Genomic DNA, 17,104 nt, shown 5'->3' with positions numbered 1-17,104 from the left:
AGACTGATGTAGAAAACAACCATGTGTCATTTTCTGTCTTTGGCTCCAAAGCACACAGGGCTATTCAGTCTATTTTCTACCCAGAAGCAATCAGCAACAAATACATGGATTTCAAATTTAAAAAAAATTATTTTGACTGAATGCCTTACTGTTTCAAGTAATCTTTATCATTTCAATCTGTGAGCTGCTATGCAATGAAAGAGCAGTGACATTCCAATTTCATGCACCTTTTTGAGCTACCAGAAAAGCAGCTGGACCAAAAGCCTAAATGGTGAGAAACGGGTTAGGAAGAGAAGGTCAAGAACTCCAACTCCCCTCACTGGGACTGTGACAGGGAGCACGAAACAAACGAGTCTCTTTCAGAGGAAAATACTTACCTACCTAGTGTCTACTGTTCATTCATTTCTTCACTAACAAAAGTTTGTCATCTTAAGATCCAGCAATGAATACATTTCTCATAGTGCCTTCCTTTAGGGGGAGACACACAATACACACAACGAACAAGCGAATGGGTAACTGCACAGTCGCAGTGGAACAGACTTTTAATTAAGACGGCTCTGCATGTCTGCAGTTCAGCAGTACCTGACCTCCCCAAATACATGGCAATGCAAGAGAAAACACAAATGGGAAACTTAGAAATATGCAGTCATGCTCAAAACCAACATGAACTTCTGTCTTTAAGGATGAGGACGTGAACAGAAACACGTAATCCCAAGGAGGCTCACGCAGTGGACTCTGGGGCCCTGGGTTCAGAAAAAGGCAGAAGACCTGGGAGCATGGAGTAAACACCACTAGAAGTGCCCATCAACGACAGGCATGCTAAACGTGGGCTCACTGCTTAAGCCCACACCTGGGCGTTGGAATCCCCTGCTCATAAAGGAAGCTGAAACAACCTGTTGGCATTGCAGCCCAGAAATCTTCTGTGGAGGTTAGATGTGAGTGCTGTGGTGCAGTGAGTTAAGTCCTCACTTAGGGTGCCTGCATCCACACTGGAGTGCTGGTCACAGTCCTGCTATTCCTCTTCTGATGCTACTGCACCCAAGAAGCAGGCAGATAATGGCTCCAATGGTTGGGACCCTCCCACCCATGTGGCAGCACAGGTGGAGTCTGTGGCTCCTGGCTTTCAGCCTGGCCGGTCCTGGCTGGTGGAGCCGCTGGAGAAGTGAAACAGGAGATGGGAGATTTCAGTGCCATGGTGTGGGTGCATGCTGGCTTACTCTCTCTTTCGCGCGCTCTGCTTTTTAAGTGGATGAAAACAAGTAAATCTACACTTGATCTTAGCCAAAAGGCCAAGAGCTGATAACAAGTAAATCTAAAAGAATCCTACTGCTTCACTATCAGATAAAGCATTCCATCCCTGGTCAAGGGATCAGATCTGGCCCCATGCTGCCAGGTTAAGTCCTGGACTTGGACAGATCTTCAGAGGAAGCAAATAAAAAGCTGTCAAGCAAGAAGGGTAAGGAGACAAACACACACATGAGAGAGAGAGAGAGAGATATTAAGTCACCCAAGATGAATTTATAATCTAATAATCTAAAACATACATTACTCCTTACAAAATCAGAATTATAAACAAGTCTAAAAGGCAATTAGGAATTTTTCAGTTTGAAGGGCCGGTGAGTCATGAAACTGCCTGTAACACCAGAACCCCATCTTGCAATGCAGGTTTAAGTTTCTGCTGCTCTAATTCTGTTCCAGCTCCCTGCTAAGGTGCTGGGAAAGCAGTGGGAGATGGCCCCTGCCACTCGGATGATGTTTCAGCTCCTGTTTTCCAGATGGCTTAGTCTGGCCTAGCCCTGGCTGCTGCAGCCATCTGGGAATAAATCAGCACACGAAATATCTTTTTCTCTCTGTTTCCCCCTCTCTGTCAATCTACAATTCAAATAAATACAATTAATTTTGTAGAAAAAGAATGGTTAGTCTTCAAAAACAGCATGGAAAGGATAAAGTTAGTTTACAGGAAAATGTAAACAACAAACAAAAATTGGCAGAGATGTAGTAAGTACAAATAAGTATAAACAGGAATAAATAATATTTTCAAAATGAAAACAGAGAGACTGAAGTAAACTCACTGGAAAGTAAACTTTGTTTTCTAAAATGCTTATTTTCAATTACTGGAAAGAAGAAGGGCAGAAAGGTTACCTGCCGACTCACTCCCTCCATCCTCCGAGCAGGCAGGACTGCGCCAGGCCTAATGCTGCTGTGCGGACACGCAGAAGTGAGCGAACAGTGCCGCAGAAGCTTGGGGAGCACTGAGCCAGAACAGAGCAGGTGCCGGTGCTGGAGGCCCCCTTCCCTCCAGACCAACCCTGGAGGCAGCACAAAAGGATGGCACAAAAATGAGAAGGAACTTGGAGCCCCCTGGGGGATGGAAGTGCTCTTCTGAGTTGAAGGAGTGGTCTTATACCATGGCAGGAGGCCTTCACAGTGCTAAGGTGAAATGAGGTTGGAATTATTGGAATTCCTCTCTATTCTTTGCCTTGAAAGCTGCCTCAGCCAGCCATACCCAGGAGTATCTTAGCCCGAGTGGCTCAGGATGAGAAAATCCAGTGGGGGCTTGCCAGGCAGGCCTAGGAAGATGGCTCTTCAACCCCGCTCATCTAACTCTCCAGACGGGAACATGGTCCATCTTCCTCTGAAACTACCTCTTCCAGGGTAAAGGAATAAGCCCCCCAAGTGACAGGCACTGATCCTAAAGGGGTGAGAGATTAGCTCTGGACGTGGGGGGAAGGGAACAAGTGCCATCCACTGTGGCACCCATTTCCCCTCCTGCCACTTAAACGAACAAGGCAGACACAGACTAAAGCTTAGCAATCGTGGACAGAGCAGCTGTTACTTCTTGGGGTAATGAGTCATTTGAGGAAACCTATCTACTTGAAAAGAAAAACAAAAATTTCAAAAGCATATTTCATTAGCAGCATAGGTATTAGAGAAAATGGACGAGGAATTTAAAATAAGTTTAATATATTAAAATAAGTAAGGAAGAACATAAGTAATATGAAATCAAAGATGATATAAAAAAGAGGTATTACAGATAAGATGGAGGTATGCTTGTCTTACTGCTTGAGCCACACGCTGGGACCTCTGCACCTTCTGGGGGAGCACTGCTGGGTTCTACCTTCCTGCCCGTGACACCCTGGACGGCAGCACGACTGTGCAGGTAACCGTGAGAGAGCCAGGACGAGCACCAGGCCAGACCAACTCTATCCCATGGCTGCTCGCCAGCACGCACACTGGGTAGAACAGGATGGAAGTTCAGTTGAAACAGTATTTGCCAGAGGACAAGAGGAAAAAAACAAAAACAACACACAAAAAAACAAGAGCAGTGATTGCCAGGGGATAAGGCTCCAGCACCATGAAGGGCTTTCTTGGCGAGCAGGGGATGGGACAATTCTATTTTACAAATGGGAAGCCAGTTTCACAAACCTATGCATGAGATAAAATGGCACATAGTCACACACAGACACACAACTGCACTGCAAAGTAAAAGAAAAAGCCCTGACACCAACAGGAGAAGCTGAACACTGAGTCAGGTTGATAGTCTTGTTAGCACCAACACCAACAGTCGCTCCTGTGTTGACATGGTGCTGCAGCCGTGTAGGCTGCCAACCCCAGAGAAGGCTGGCGGAAGCACACACCAGACTTCTAGGTAATCATTTAAACTTTGTATTAACTATCTCACAATAAGAATCTTTAAATGAGGAAGATGGATGACATAATCAATTAAATAGTGTTTATTCAAACACAAAGCAACCAATAAAACAAACCTCTAGTTCACATTATGCTGTAAAATTCTAGGAGACATAAAGACCAGAACGCTTGGAAGGATTACGAGATTTTTATTGTGTCAGTACCTTAAGATGTCTTAGAAAGCACACATCATAAAGGAAAACTGATAATTTGACCTTACTTGATTAAAATCCTGTATAACAGGGAGAATCAAGATGGTGGAATAGGGTAAGGACACATTTAAACAGAGGGAGAAACATTTAATCAGGATAAAGCAGAGAGGACACATTCCAGGAAACAGGAAAGGACAGAACAACAGCAGAGGGGTACCTGGAGACTGACGGACACAGGAAAGCAGCAGACACAACAGTGTGGTGTTGCAGTGACTGATACCCCAGCAGCATTCAGCAAGTGGCGATCTGAATTCCACCAGCAGCAGAAACTCCACCAGCAACCAGGTGGGAAGGGACTTTCACTGGGAGCTTGGAAAGTGAACCTAGACAAAGAACCGTCCATCCTGCTGGTCTGTTTGCTTTGACCAGGAACAGAGACAGAGCAGCAGATCCCAGACGGGCAGTGTGAGAACAGGGTGGATTTCACAGCCCAGTCAGCCCCCTCAAGCCTAATTGGATGCCATTTTGCTTAAGAGGCAAAGGCAAGGGAAAGGACTGAGCATGCGCTGAACTAGGAGTGAACTCATTTCTGACTCAGTGAACTGCATCAACGTGGCATTCTACAGGTTCCACCCAAGACGGGTCTGGTTAGCCCTCAGACCTGATGGCCAGCAGATCAAGATCTCTAGTTTTTGTACACTGTGGCAAAAGCTTTAGGACTGCAGGGGACAACAGTGAACTGCTCATATGCTGAGCTTGTGAGAACTCACTGAGTTCCGTGGATTGCACTGGTCCCACAGGAAAATAATACCGACTGTATCATCGTACAATTCAAAATAGGTCTGTGTGGCACCCAGACCTAACGCCCAACAGGTTCCTGCAAGATCACCACCAACAACAACCTAGCTATGTACGACACCTGGTGTCTCCCTAATCCTGGAACCTGCTCCAACCGGAAGTGGGAGAAAGATTGTACAGACAACCGTGCAGTCTCAGCATGCTATCACAGGAGGTGGACACTGGTGAGCCAGGAGCTGGGGATACAGAGACCATGGTGAAAATCTAACATAAGAACCCAGGCCTGGAACTTGCTGGAGGGAGTGGCACAAGTGACTGCAAACAAAGAGCCATGTACAAACTTCAATAAGTAAAATCAAACTGTAGACCTGTGGGTGACACAGCTTAAAACCTGCTCCAAGGAGAAGACTTTGCTAACCAGAAGTGCAATGACCAAGAGCAAAAGAAGAGGCAAAGGCACAGTGAATATTACTGAAGACTCCCCTGCAAAGGAGCAAAAGCCTATGCCAACCTCAGAGTTCACTGAGAAAGACTTCGAGAAAATGGGGGATACAGAATTCAGAAAACTCATTTTAAAGCTTCTAATCAACAATGAGAAACACATACAAGAGTTCAAAGAATTTAAGGAATATCTTATACAAGCAATAGCAGCAATAAAGCAAATCAAGGCTGATATATCAGAAATGAAGAACACAAATGGAAAGTAAAGCAAATTAAAAGCATAGTGGAGAGTCTCCAAAATAGAATGAAGGAAGCAGAAGAAAGAATCTCAGAATTGGAAGATATTTCCTGTCATCAGGGGGAAGCAAACAAAAAGCTGGAAGCAGAGCTGGATCAGGCCAAAAAATGTATTCAAGAATTGAAACACACTATTAAGAGGCCTAATATAAGAGTTATGGGAGTCCCAGAAGGCAGAGAAAGAGAAGCTGGTTTTACAAATGTATTCAATGAAATAATAAGGGAAAATTTCCCTCATCTAGAGAAAGAATTGAGAAATAAGATCTAGAAGGAGCATAGAACTCCCAACAGGCTTGACCAAAAGCGGTCTTCACCATGACACATGATCATCAAGCTCTCTTCAATCTGACATAAGGAAAAAAATCCTTAGATGTGCACATGACAAAAATCAGTTGACATATAAAGGAATGCCAATTAAACTCAAGAAGATCTCTCACAGGAAACTCTACAGGCCAGAAGAGAGTGGAGTGACATATTTCAGATTCTAAAAGCAAAAAACTGTTGGCTCAGCATCTTTTGTCTTTGAAAATGAAATAAAATTCTTCCACAGTAGAGAAAAGGTAAAAGAATATACCTTTTCCAAACCTGCCCTACAAAGGATATTTAAAGATGTTCTCTTGGCAGAGAAAAGGAATTGCACCCAACAAAACCAAAGGCAAATGTGAAGAATATCCCAGTAAAATGACAACAGAAGACTAAATCAATGAACAACCCATTGCTAAAATGACAGGACCAAAGTATCACCCATACATATTAACCCTGAATGTAAATGGCTTAAGCTCAATTAAACGTCATAGACTAGTTGACTGGATTAAAAAACAAAACCCATCTATTTGTTGCCTAGAAGAGACACATTTCACCACCAAAAATCAGCAGAAACTATATTGCATGGGTTTTGATGTTTTCATCTCTTCAAAACACTTTCTTCTGATTGTGTTCTTCGATGACTCATAGATCATACAGTAGCATCATTTTCTGCAAGAAGGTTCTTGATTTTCATTTCTTCAGCTTCCTGTTGGTATTTAGTGACATGTTATTTGACTTCATGGTGTTGTTAATTTCTTTTTTCTTCTTGTTGATTTTGTTTTGTGGCTTTTCATTTAAGGGGATGTGTAGTGGCTGGGTAATGGAGACTGTCATATCTAGTAACATTTATTCAACTTCATGACATTGTAAATTTCTATTTTTCTTTCTATTGTTGATTTTGCATTATGGTTTCATTTGAGGGGATGTACAATAGCTGTGAAGGGCAGACTGACATATCCAGATTTGAGGATACAATGTAGTATGCATCTCTACTTCCAGTCAAAGATGGACTTACAATGAGGCTTGTCTTGATGATGGGATGTTGGACTCTCTGCCATTGTCCATGCCCACAATGGTGGATATATGACTGTGTATGAGGAGCTATACTTTAGTAATGATATAGAGGAACTAGGTGGGGGAGGGATTGGGGCTGGGATAAGGGAAATACCAGGAGCCTATGGAACTAATGATAATGATAATAATAATAATGTGAAATAAAATGTGACAAAAAATAAAAAAATCACACACACACACAAAAATCCTTTATAACAAAAGACACAAAGGTGAAAGACAAAAAGCAAAGTTCCTCCTGGAACACAGGAAGCTGCAGAGTTCCAGAACAGATTGCTCCTGGGATCTCCTTGACTGGTGCCCACTGAGACCCGAGCCTGCATTCTAACCTGTGTGGTGAGAGACAAGGGATGTTTTAAGGCACGGGATGTGTGGCTGCTTGTTCCCTCAGCAATGGGAAACGACCTACCTCTGTTGATTCCCACGTGTGGAGCACCAGTGGCAGGGACTCCTGGGACAAAGCGGCTCCAGCCAGCAGCCGAAGGTCTTGGCGCTGCTCTTGTTTCAGTCCTGCCTTGGCGGCATTCTCTGTCAACGACACAGAGCTAACATTTTACTTTGGCAGAAAACGGTAATGTTTTTATACCAATTTTAAGACTCGGTTTGCCTCCCTAATCTGTCCACATCATCCAGTGATTTATAAGTTTCAATTACTTCCACATAGCTGTTTATCATACTTGACAAGTTCAGACATTTACAAAACACAACTGCAACTCCAGTCCTTTCTTACATTTACAACTCTATTATACTTACATTATTTGATACATCTTCCTTAAGAATAAAGAATAAAATGGTAAAAAGTCTGAAAATATAAAAATCATTCAAGTGAAATTTTAGCAAAGAAGGCAACCATAATTATTCTAATTGTTTAAAAGCACTTTACTATTGCAGTATTTTCACCTGTTTCAAGAGAAACTGATCATAAATGCATATATTTGACAAGAATTAATACACTTTCTAAGTTTTAACGATAAAACATTCACCAATGAAAATAAACTTTTGTTTGTATATTTTTGCTGAATTTAATATTTTTGTGGTCTTAATATTCTTTCTTAATGTTAATTATTAATACCAACATTAAAAAGTACAACTCCTTTTTATGAAGCACTCGTTTATTATCATGTATTATAAGAGCCATATAAAAGCTATCCTTACAGTGATAAATGCAGTTATCTGGGGGTACGTAAAGACTTTTCAAAAGCTAGGTAGGCACCGGTAGTTTCTCAGGAACCACTTCTGAGATCCACCCTCTCACATCTTCTTTCCTGCAGCTTCAGGGGCCTTAGGCTAGTTCTTCCCTCTCATAACTACCTGTCTCCCACATTATAGCAGAGCAAGCAGTGCTGACGGAGAGGGAAGGCCCTGTTCCTGAGGTCACACAAAGCAGGTCTCCAGTTTGTCCTGTTCGGCTTGGACGTCCCTCAGATAGGGCACACCCAGAGTGCAGGGGGTTGTGGTCCACGGGAGGCCTGGTTCAGAGGGGCTGCATCACAGCGTGGGGACCTTCAATGTCCCTGGGCTTTTCACCTTTAACTTGGTCACACACATCATTTCTGAGGAAGATTTCTTGGAGGCAAAGCAGGAGACGTGCCCTGAAGTCAACAACCCAACAGAAGCCAACAAGGGAAGACCAAGAAGCGTGAAGATAATCCTGACACTTATTTACACATTCATTAAAGATGTTTTCTGAAAAACTTAATATATCATTTGGCTAGTTGTTTTGATAATGAGGGTTGGCATTGCCAAGTAGGTAAAAAAATGTAAATATTTTCCAAAAAGTGAATAAACCAAATCTGCAGTTTTCCTTATGTTTACGACAACACATTTAAAACACAAAAATTATCTGTTAAAAAGCATTACTTGACAAATTGGTGATACAATTAACATTTTAACTTTTCTCACGCTTTTGAGTATATTGGATTAAAGTAAAACAGCTTTAATTCAGTTACTTGATAAATTTTGATACATACTTTTTTGGTATTATTCCCAGAAATTGCATAAATTACTCCCAATGACTATTTAACAAATTATTTTCTAAGTAGGTTGTTTCCAATTCTCTGCATTTAACAACACTTTAGAAAAATCTAATTAACAGCCAATGGGAGATGAAAAACATTTTTAAAAATCACTGTATAATTTCTGATATATTACTTGGAAGGAATTCATAGAATTGATTGGCACTGCTATAATAAAACTCCCTCTAGTTCCACCTACAATTTCTGTGAACAGACTTTCTTAACATTTACATCGGTAAAAATGTAAAGCAGAAACAGAAATACATTGAAACCCGCTTTTATCTAACAATAAGTAGTAGTATATTTTACAATAAGATATGTGGGTATCTCACAAGACCATGTTTTTCTATAAGCTTTACGTTGGATAAATATTTATAAGAATTTATAATAATTAGTTTTGACTCATTGTATAATAATAATTATAAAGAGAAGTCAATCTAGGAGGAATATTTTACCATGTAAAACTTTGGTCACAGATTATTTTTTAAAATAATTTTAATTTACATACAGATTTGATGTAAAGAAGACTTTCAGATATAAAATATTTTATATTGAGAGAGTGGAGCTATGGCATAGCACATTATGCCTCCGCCTGCAGCTCTGGCATCCCATATGGGCACCAGTTCAAGTCCCAGATGAACTGCATCTGATCCAGCTCCCTGCTTATGGCCTGGAAAAGCAGTGCAAGATGGCCCAAGTCCTTAGGCCTCTGCACCCATGTGGGAGACCCAGAAGAAGCTCCTGGCTTCTGATTTTGGACTGGTCTAGCTCTGGCCATTGTGGCTGCTTGGGGAGTGAATCAGCAGACAGAAGATCTTCATCTCTGTCTCTCTTCCTCTCTGTATATCTGACTTTTCAATGAAAATAAATAAATCTTTTTTAAAAAGAAAGAAAATATGGTACAAAACCTTCAAGGGACTAGGGAATTGAGTCTAATACACAGACTTGTAGGAAACAGAGAACAATTTTATGCTATAGGTTCTTTTTTTTTAAAGATTTATTTTATTTTCATTACAAAGTCAGATATACTGAGAGGAGGAGAGACAGAGAGGAAGTGGCGCTGCCGGAATTAGAACCAGTGGCCATATGGGATCAAGGCGAGGACCTTAGCCACTAGGCCACACCACCAAGCCCTATGCTATAGGTTCTTGAGTTAACAAATCTGTAGGAAGGAAAAAAAAATAGTGTGTACCACAATAATCAGAAAGAGCCTCATATAGAGAGAGCTGAATTTGAACAAGGCTGTGAACCATTACTGGGATTCCAAAAAATTCAGGAGGAGAGAGAGCGTGCCAAGCAGCAAGGACTGTGTAGGCAAAAGGCAGCAAGTAACGGAGATGCCAGAGATCTGAGTCACAAGGACGTCTCATTTACAGTCACAGCTTTTCATTTGTTATAACTTCACAGGAAGATGAGTAATTAAAATGGTCTTATTTTGAGCCCAAAGACTGTAATTAATACTGGCAAACAGTGTGACACCGGGCTGAGATCATCCAACTGTTTGGATTTAATCAGGAACTTTATTACCCCTCTTCCAACATCCAGCAGCAAAAGTATCTCTGAAATGATATGGACTTGATTTTTAGACACTGCACAAGTCAATTAATAAAACATATCAGAACATCAAATTCTAAGTCAATCCTGAGTGAAATACAATAGGAAGAATTGAGAAGAAAAAACACCTTGTATATTTGGTGATGCATTTTAACCTTAAGCAACTAAAATGCTACGTATGACTCTATCTTATAGAAAAACTAGAAAGGCAGTTGTAACACAGTGAGTCTGCAGAACTTCATTTGTTTTTAATATCAGCAAAACACTGGAAGTAAGGTGTGCTTAATTAGACTACGTTAGACCAAGTGACATTTATTTGTTCTCCTTAGTGGAAATGAAATCCCTTTGATATCATAGGCTATTTATCAGTTGAGACTCAAGTCACAAGCCAAGGGAGGCTGGCACGTGAATGGGAAACCTCAGAGGAGAAGGCCAAGACGAAGACGCCGCAGGGAACACGTTAGTGAGTCACCCTGAGATAAGTGCTTAGCTATCAAAGCCATCTCACTGAGCTGCCCCTCGCAGATAACACCGCCAGGCAGGACTGGTAAACCAGGGATGGGGCTTAGATGCGATACATGGCACTCGAACTGTCAGACAGTAACAAGACAACAGCAATTTTTGGATTGAAATGTTCTGGAAATCAAATTTCCAAACTGTTCTGTTTATTATCCAGCATCTACTAACCACTGTTGCTATGAATTGGTAATGCCCACCCAGGTATAATTTAAGTGAATGAGGCTATTTACTTAACAAAATTAATTTTTAGAGACTAATTAGATCCTTCACAGAAATATTCAGTTGGCTGAAAAAGCAGATAAAATACAAAATAACTCTTATCACGATTAAGGTTATATCTTAACTCACATTTCTTTATCTGTGAGCATAATTACACATAAACATCTTTGGGTAATTTATATTTGTCCTATTTTTTTTTAATTATTTATTGTTTAACTTCAGTAATTACATTGTATTATGTGACACAATTACATAGATACTTGGGTTCTCCCCACCCCTCCCCAAACCCTCCGACCATGGTGGATTCCTCCACCTTGTTGCATAACCACAGCTCAAGTTCAGTTGAGATTTCCCCATTGCAAGCGTATACCAAACATAGAGTCCAGCATCTTATTGTCCCGTCAAGTTCAACGGCTTCTTAGGTATACCCTCTCTGGTCTGATGACAGAGCCAGCAGAGTATCATCCCAGTCAATTGAAAGCTCCAACATACCATCAGCAAAAATTTACATCATTATGGAATTAATTGACATAGTAATGAGTAACCAATATGTTAAAAGTAAATGCGGGTTCCCAGCCACCTTCTGTGACCACCTCACCTATACTTCAATTTTAGTTTATACACAACATATAACATTCAAAACATAACATGTTATACATAACATCATATCATCTTAAATTAAGGCAAACATGTGGTATTTAACCTTTTGGGATTGGCTCATTTCCCTTAGCATTATGGTTTCCAGTTTGGCCCATTTGGCCACAAAGAACTGCATTTTGTTTTTTTTAATAGCTGAGTAGTATTCCATGGAGTAGATGAACCATAGCTTTCTTATCCAATCCTCTGTTGATGGGCATTTTGGTTGTTTCCATGTTTTTGCAATTACTGATTGTGCTGCTATGAACATGGGAGTGCATGTTGGTTTCTCATAGAACAAGTGTTCTGGATATATTCCTAGGAGTGCTATTGCTGGATCATACGGTATGTTGAATTTGAGTTGTTTGAATATTCTCCATACTGATTTCCATAGAGGCTGTACCAGCCTGCAGCCCCACCAGCAGTGGAGTAGGGTTCCCTTTTCCCCGCAACCTCGCCAACAAGTGTCGTTGGTGCTTTTATTCATGTGGGCCAGTCTTACTGGCGTTAGGTGGTACCTCATTGATGTTTTAATTTGGATTTCCCTTATTGCCAGGGAACTTCAGCATTTTTTCATATTTTTTAACCTTTATTTTTACAATAATCTTAAATTTACAGGAAAGTTACACAAATAATACAAAGAAGTCCCGACATTTTTCATCCAGAATCACCAGTTGTTAACATTTTGTCCCTTTTGCTGCCTTAGTTACTCTTTCTCTCTTTCTCTGCATGCACACTACTACTGAGTTGTATTTTAAACCGAGGAAAAGTCACTGTGGGTTGGGGTCCATGCAGGGACCATTCTGAGAAGCCAATCAGTGAGCAGGCTGGAAGGCAAGACTGCACCAAGGCAGAAACTGACATGCTTGCAGAGGTCCTTCCAGAAGCCTTCAAGATGGAACAACTCTTGGCAACTCCCTTGTCTGGAAGCAAGGGGGCTGGCCCATATCCACAAGTCTTTGGTTTAAGTTCCCTCACCAAGGGACATATCCACGGGCAAAAATCCTCTTTAGCAGCTGGAAATTCCCACAGGACTCAGCCCCCTACGCTTTCACGTCACTGCTCTGCTTCTAGATACCTCTGAGAGGCATCAGGACAGAACATGTAATGTGCAAAAACTGTATACTCTTCTTCAAAGGGCAAATTTTGAGATTCTTGGGAAAGACATTTTAAAAAAGGTAAAAAGAATTCTGAGCATATTTCTAATTGAATGTGAAATAGGTAGACAATAAATGAATGAATACATTTTATTGCTGGAGATCTTAAAAATAAATAAGGTTAAGGCACTTTTATTTTCCCCATTTTGCTAAAAATAGCATGTAAAATCTGAGACAACTCTAATTATTGTTACTTAAGAATAGTGGGGACCAGGAAGAGTCACAGACTTTGTTAAATGCTCAGCTCCAGGAACAAAAAAAAAAAAGAACAGTACTGCAAAAGCAGCTTTGGATCACCAGGAGTTGATTGCTGAATTAAGGAAGCAGAGTAAAACTGCAGCATTGAATTGCCATCATTTAATACTTCATGTTATTTTATAAGTCAAAATTAATAAAAAAAATTTATGATAGCGATCCAAGATAGAAAAAGATATAACTGGGAGTAATTTTCAGAAGAAAAACAAAGAAAGAACTGTAGTCAGGAAAAGAAACAAGATCTAGGACATCTCTTCTTTCCCCCGAGTTACCCTGGTAGCTGCCGCGATGGTGAGACTTCTCATCAATCCCCGCATACGCAGCAAAGCAGAAGCCATGGACAATGCTTCCTCCCTTTGGCTGAGGAGAGGTGGAAATCACCTTGAGTGAGTAATGAAGAGGCTGAGAATTTAATGGAAGAGAAAGTCGCAGTTTCACATCGAATTGGCATGAGAGAAAAGGGGTAAGATTTGAAGATCTTGTAAAAAATTTTCAGGAACAGGGCAGAGCCCAGGAAGTCTCCAGCAGGTTGCACATAACTCAAGCCAAGACCTAGTCCTTGTCACTGGAAAGTGAGTAGAATAATAGCCCACTAACTGCACCTTGATGAAGAAAATAGAACTGGCCCAAATGACGGGAAAAGTTGAAAAAATTAGTAACTGTATCTGGCAAATAACAGCTCCAGTTGGGGCTAAGTTATCCCCATTGTACGACTCAACGGAAGGCAGCACAGTGACCTAGGAGTGGTGACATGACCAGCTAACTGAAGTCCTGGCACTCTGAGCCTTAGGCATTTCCTGGCTCTCTGTGGCCTTCAGTCACAGCTGCCTAGTACAGCAAGACGTGAAGAAACAGCGTGAGAACTGCCCAAATACATTCCAACAAGTAGAGGAAGCAAGGAAAAGAGGAGGAAGGCAGAGAGTAGCAAATGGTGTGCAACTTCAAGGTCCCTAACTGCAGACAAAAGCTGTTCAAGGAACAGAAGGAAAATCCCTCACAACCTGCTCATTACTTGATTTTTTTTTAAGAAATTGTAAATTATTTCCTTCTGCAAACTTCATTTTATGACTGTTATTGCTACCATAGGACAATTCAAAATATCTTCAAAAGTTCATTGAAATGTATAAACTAAAGAAAACACTATGCGTGGACTTTTTTTTAACCAAAATAAACTTCTTTTTAAAGATTTATTTATTTTTATTACTAAGTCAGATATAGAGAGAGGAGGAGAGAGAGAGAGGAAGATCTTCCGTCCAATGATTCACTCCCCAAGTGAGCACAATGGCCGGTGCTGTGCCGATCCAAAGCCAGGAACCAGGAACCTCTTCCAGGTCTCCCATGTGGGTGCAGGGTCCCAATGCATTGGGCCATCCTCGACTGCTTTCCCAGGCCACAAGCAGGGAGTTGGATGGGAAGTGGAGCTGCCGGGATTAGAACCGGTGCCTATATGGGATCCCGGCATGTTCAAGGCGAGGACTTTAGCCACTAGGCCACGCCACCGGGCCCAACCAAAATAAACTTTTAACTCCATCTTCCACTAATCTTTTAAAGTGCCTTCATACAAGGCTGAATATATTTTTAAAATATTTCTTGACTTTACATATTTCCTTCCTTTTTCTAGGAAATGGTTTCCATATTCCATTTTTTTTACCTCTCTCATTGATTTGGATGAGTTCTAGATGATGTTTTTGTCAGTTAAATATGTTGAAAAATCCTCCTGTTTTGTGACTAGAGTTTTTCCAGTTTCTGTATGATGGGTTTTGATCTCAAAATCTACTATTAAAAAAGACAACAACAAAAACAATAAACTTAGCAGGGCTAGGGTTGAGGAGAGTTAGGTCACTCCACATTTGAGTCCAATTTGAGTCCTCCCACTTCACCTCCAACCCAGATCCTTTGCTAATAAGCCTGGGAAACTAGCAGAAGATAGCTCAAGTATGTGGGCCCCTGCCACCCACATCAGAGACTTTCTTGCAGCTTCTGGCTCCTGCGTTTGGCCTGGCCAAACCCAGCCATTGTGCCACTCTGCTTTGGTTTGACAGTAGACCAACAGATGCCAAGATATCCCTCTTGCATGCCTCTCTCCTCTCTGAAACCCTGTCTTTCAAAAAAAATGAAAAAAAAAATCCAACAAAAGAGATCTTTGATACAGAAAATAAAAATAAACCACAAAAGCTATAGTTATCAAAATAGCATGGTCCTAGCAAAGTAACAGACATGGGGCTAGCAATTTTCAGGTTAAGCCTCAGCCTGTGATGCTGGCATCCCATATGGGTACCGTTTTAAAACCTGGCTACTCCACTTCTGATCCAGCTCATTGCTAATGTGCCTGGGAAACAGCAGAGAATGGTCCAAGTGTTTGGGCCCCTGCGCCCATATGGCCCAGGTCTGGTCATGTAGCAATGCGACAACCGAACCAGCAGATAACAGAACTCTCTCCTCTCTAAATCTGCCTTTCAAATAAACAATAATTAAAAACAAAAGAAAACAAAACAACACACATGTAGACCAATAGGGCAAAATAGAATTACTAGATACAAATCCAGTCAACTCATCTTCAACAAATGTACCAAAAATACACAATGGGAGAATGTCTTTCTTCCTTCCTTCCTTCCTTCCTTCCTTCCTTCCTTCCTTCCTTCCTTCCTTCGTTTGCTTCCTTGCTTTCCCAGTGGCTGTACCAACTAAGTCTGGTTCAAATGAAGTCAGGGAGCAAGAACTCCATCCTTCTCTCACACGTATGGTGGTGGGCCCAATTATTTGGCCCATCTTTAACTGTTTTTCCTGGCACATGAGCAGGAAGCTGGATAGGAAAAAGAGCAGCTGGGACTTGAACTGGCATCCCAATGTGGGATGCTGGTGTTACAGGCAGCACAACAGTGGTCCTTTACTGTAACTTTATTGATTTTTCCTATGCTGTTGTAACAAATTACCACAAAGTTGGTTGGCCAAACCAACAACCTTTCATTAGCTCACAGTTTTGTGAAGGCAGGTTAAGACAGTTCTCTATTTGGCGTGTCTCACGCAGCCACATCCAGGTGTCAGCCAAGTTGGATTCTTCTCTGGATACTCTGGGGAAGAGGTGCCTTCAAGCTTGTGCACGCTGCAGGACCCAATCCCTATCGTCCTGCTGCCTGCCAACCACACAGAGGCTACTCTCAGCTTCTGCAAGATGTGTGCTTCTTCCCATTCCACCTTAAAACCAGTGAGGTCACAGGGTTTGAGATCCTCCTCTGAGTGCTCCCACGTAGGGTCCATGATGAGGAACCTGGCCTCGCCTGGATAATCTGCCATGTAACTCACCAGGGGACTGACCATTCATCATGTCACAAGTTCTACCATTGCTCAAGGAGGCAAGTGTCTCGGGAATTTATTCTCACAATCCTGTCTACCTCTTTTTTAAACAGTCTCGTATTTTTAAAAAATTTTTTAAATTGTACTTCTTTTCATTATTATCATTTTATGATACAGTTCCATAGGCCCTGGGATTTCCCTGGGATTTCCCTTATATCCTCCCCAATTCCCTCCCTGCTCACTGAGGTCCCCTATTCATTACTATAGTATAGTTCTTCATTCTCAGTCATATGTCCATCATTGTGGGCAAGGACAATGGCAGACAGTTCAGCATCCTATTGTCAAGATACAGTAAACAGTTTCATTGGGAGTTTATCTTTGTTTGGAAGTAGAGGTGCATACTGCATTGAATCCTCACATCTGGATGTGATAGTCTCCATTACATAGTTACTTCACATCCCCTTAAATGAAAAGCCACAAAACAAAATCAACAAGAAGAAAAAAGAAATTAACAACACCATGAAGTCAAATAACACACTGCTGAATGACTAATGTGTTGTTGAAATAATGAAAAAGAAAATCAAGAATCTTCTTGAAGAAAATGATGCTACTGTATGATCTATGAGTCAGTGAAGAATTAAATCAGAAAAAAGTGTTTGAAGAGGTGAAATTAACAAAAAAAATCAAAATCCATGCAATA

General features: G+C 41.2%; 1 protein-coding gene across 1 annotated transcript in view; it reads right to left on the bottom strand.

Moving 5' to 3' along the window:
• Positions 1-17,104, bottom strand: part of ENTHD1 (ENTH domain containing 1) — a 128,237-nt gene that overhangs the window by 55,843 nt on the left and 55,290 nt on the right. The window contains exon 4 of the mRNA XM_058673448.1: positions 7,165-7,283. Coding sequence (XP_058529431.1) covers positions 7,165-7,283 — 119 coding nt within the window. The remainder of the gene's footprint in view (positions 1-7,164; positions 7,284-17,104) is intronic.

The sequence above is a fragment of the Ochotona princeps genome, chromosome 15 (genome assembly GCF_030435755.1).
Source record: "Ochotona princeps isolate mOchPri1 chromosome 15, mOchPri1.hap1, whole genome shotgun sequence".
Lineage (NCBI taxonomy): Eukaryota > Metazoa > Chordata > Mammalia > Lagomorpha > Ochotonidae > Ochotona > Ochotona princeps.
The sequence above is the reverse complement of the archived record's forward strand: the minus strand, read 5'-3'. Positions and strand labels throughout refer to the sequence as shown.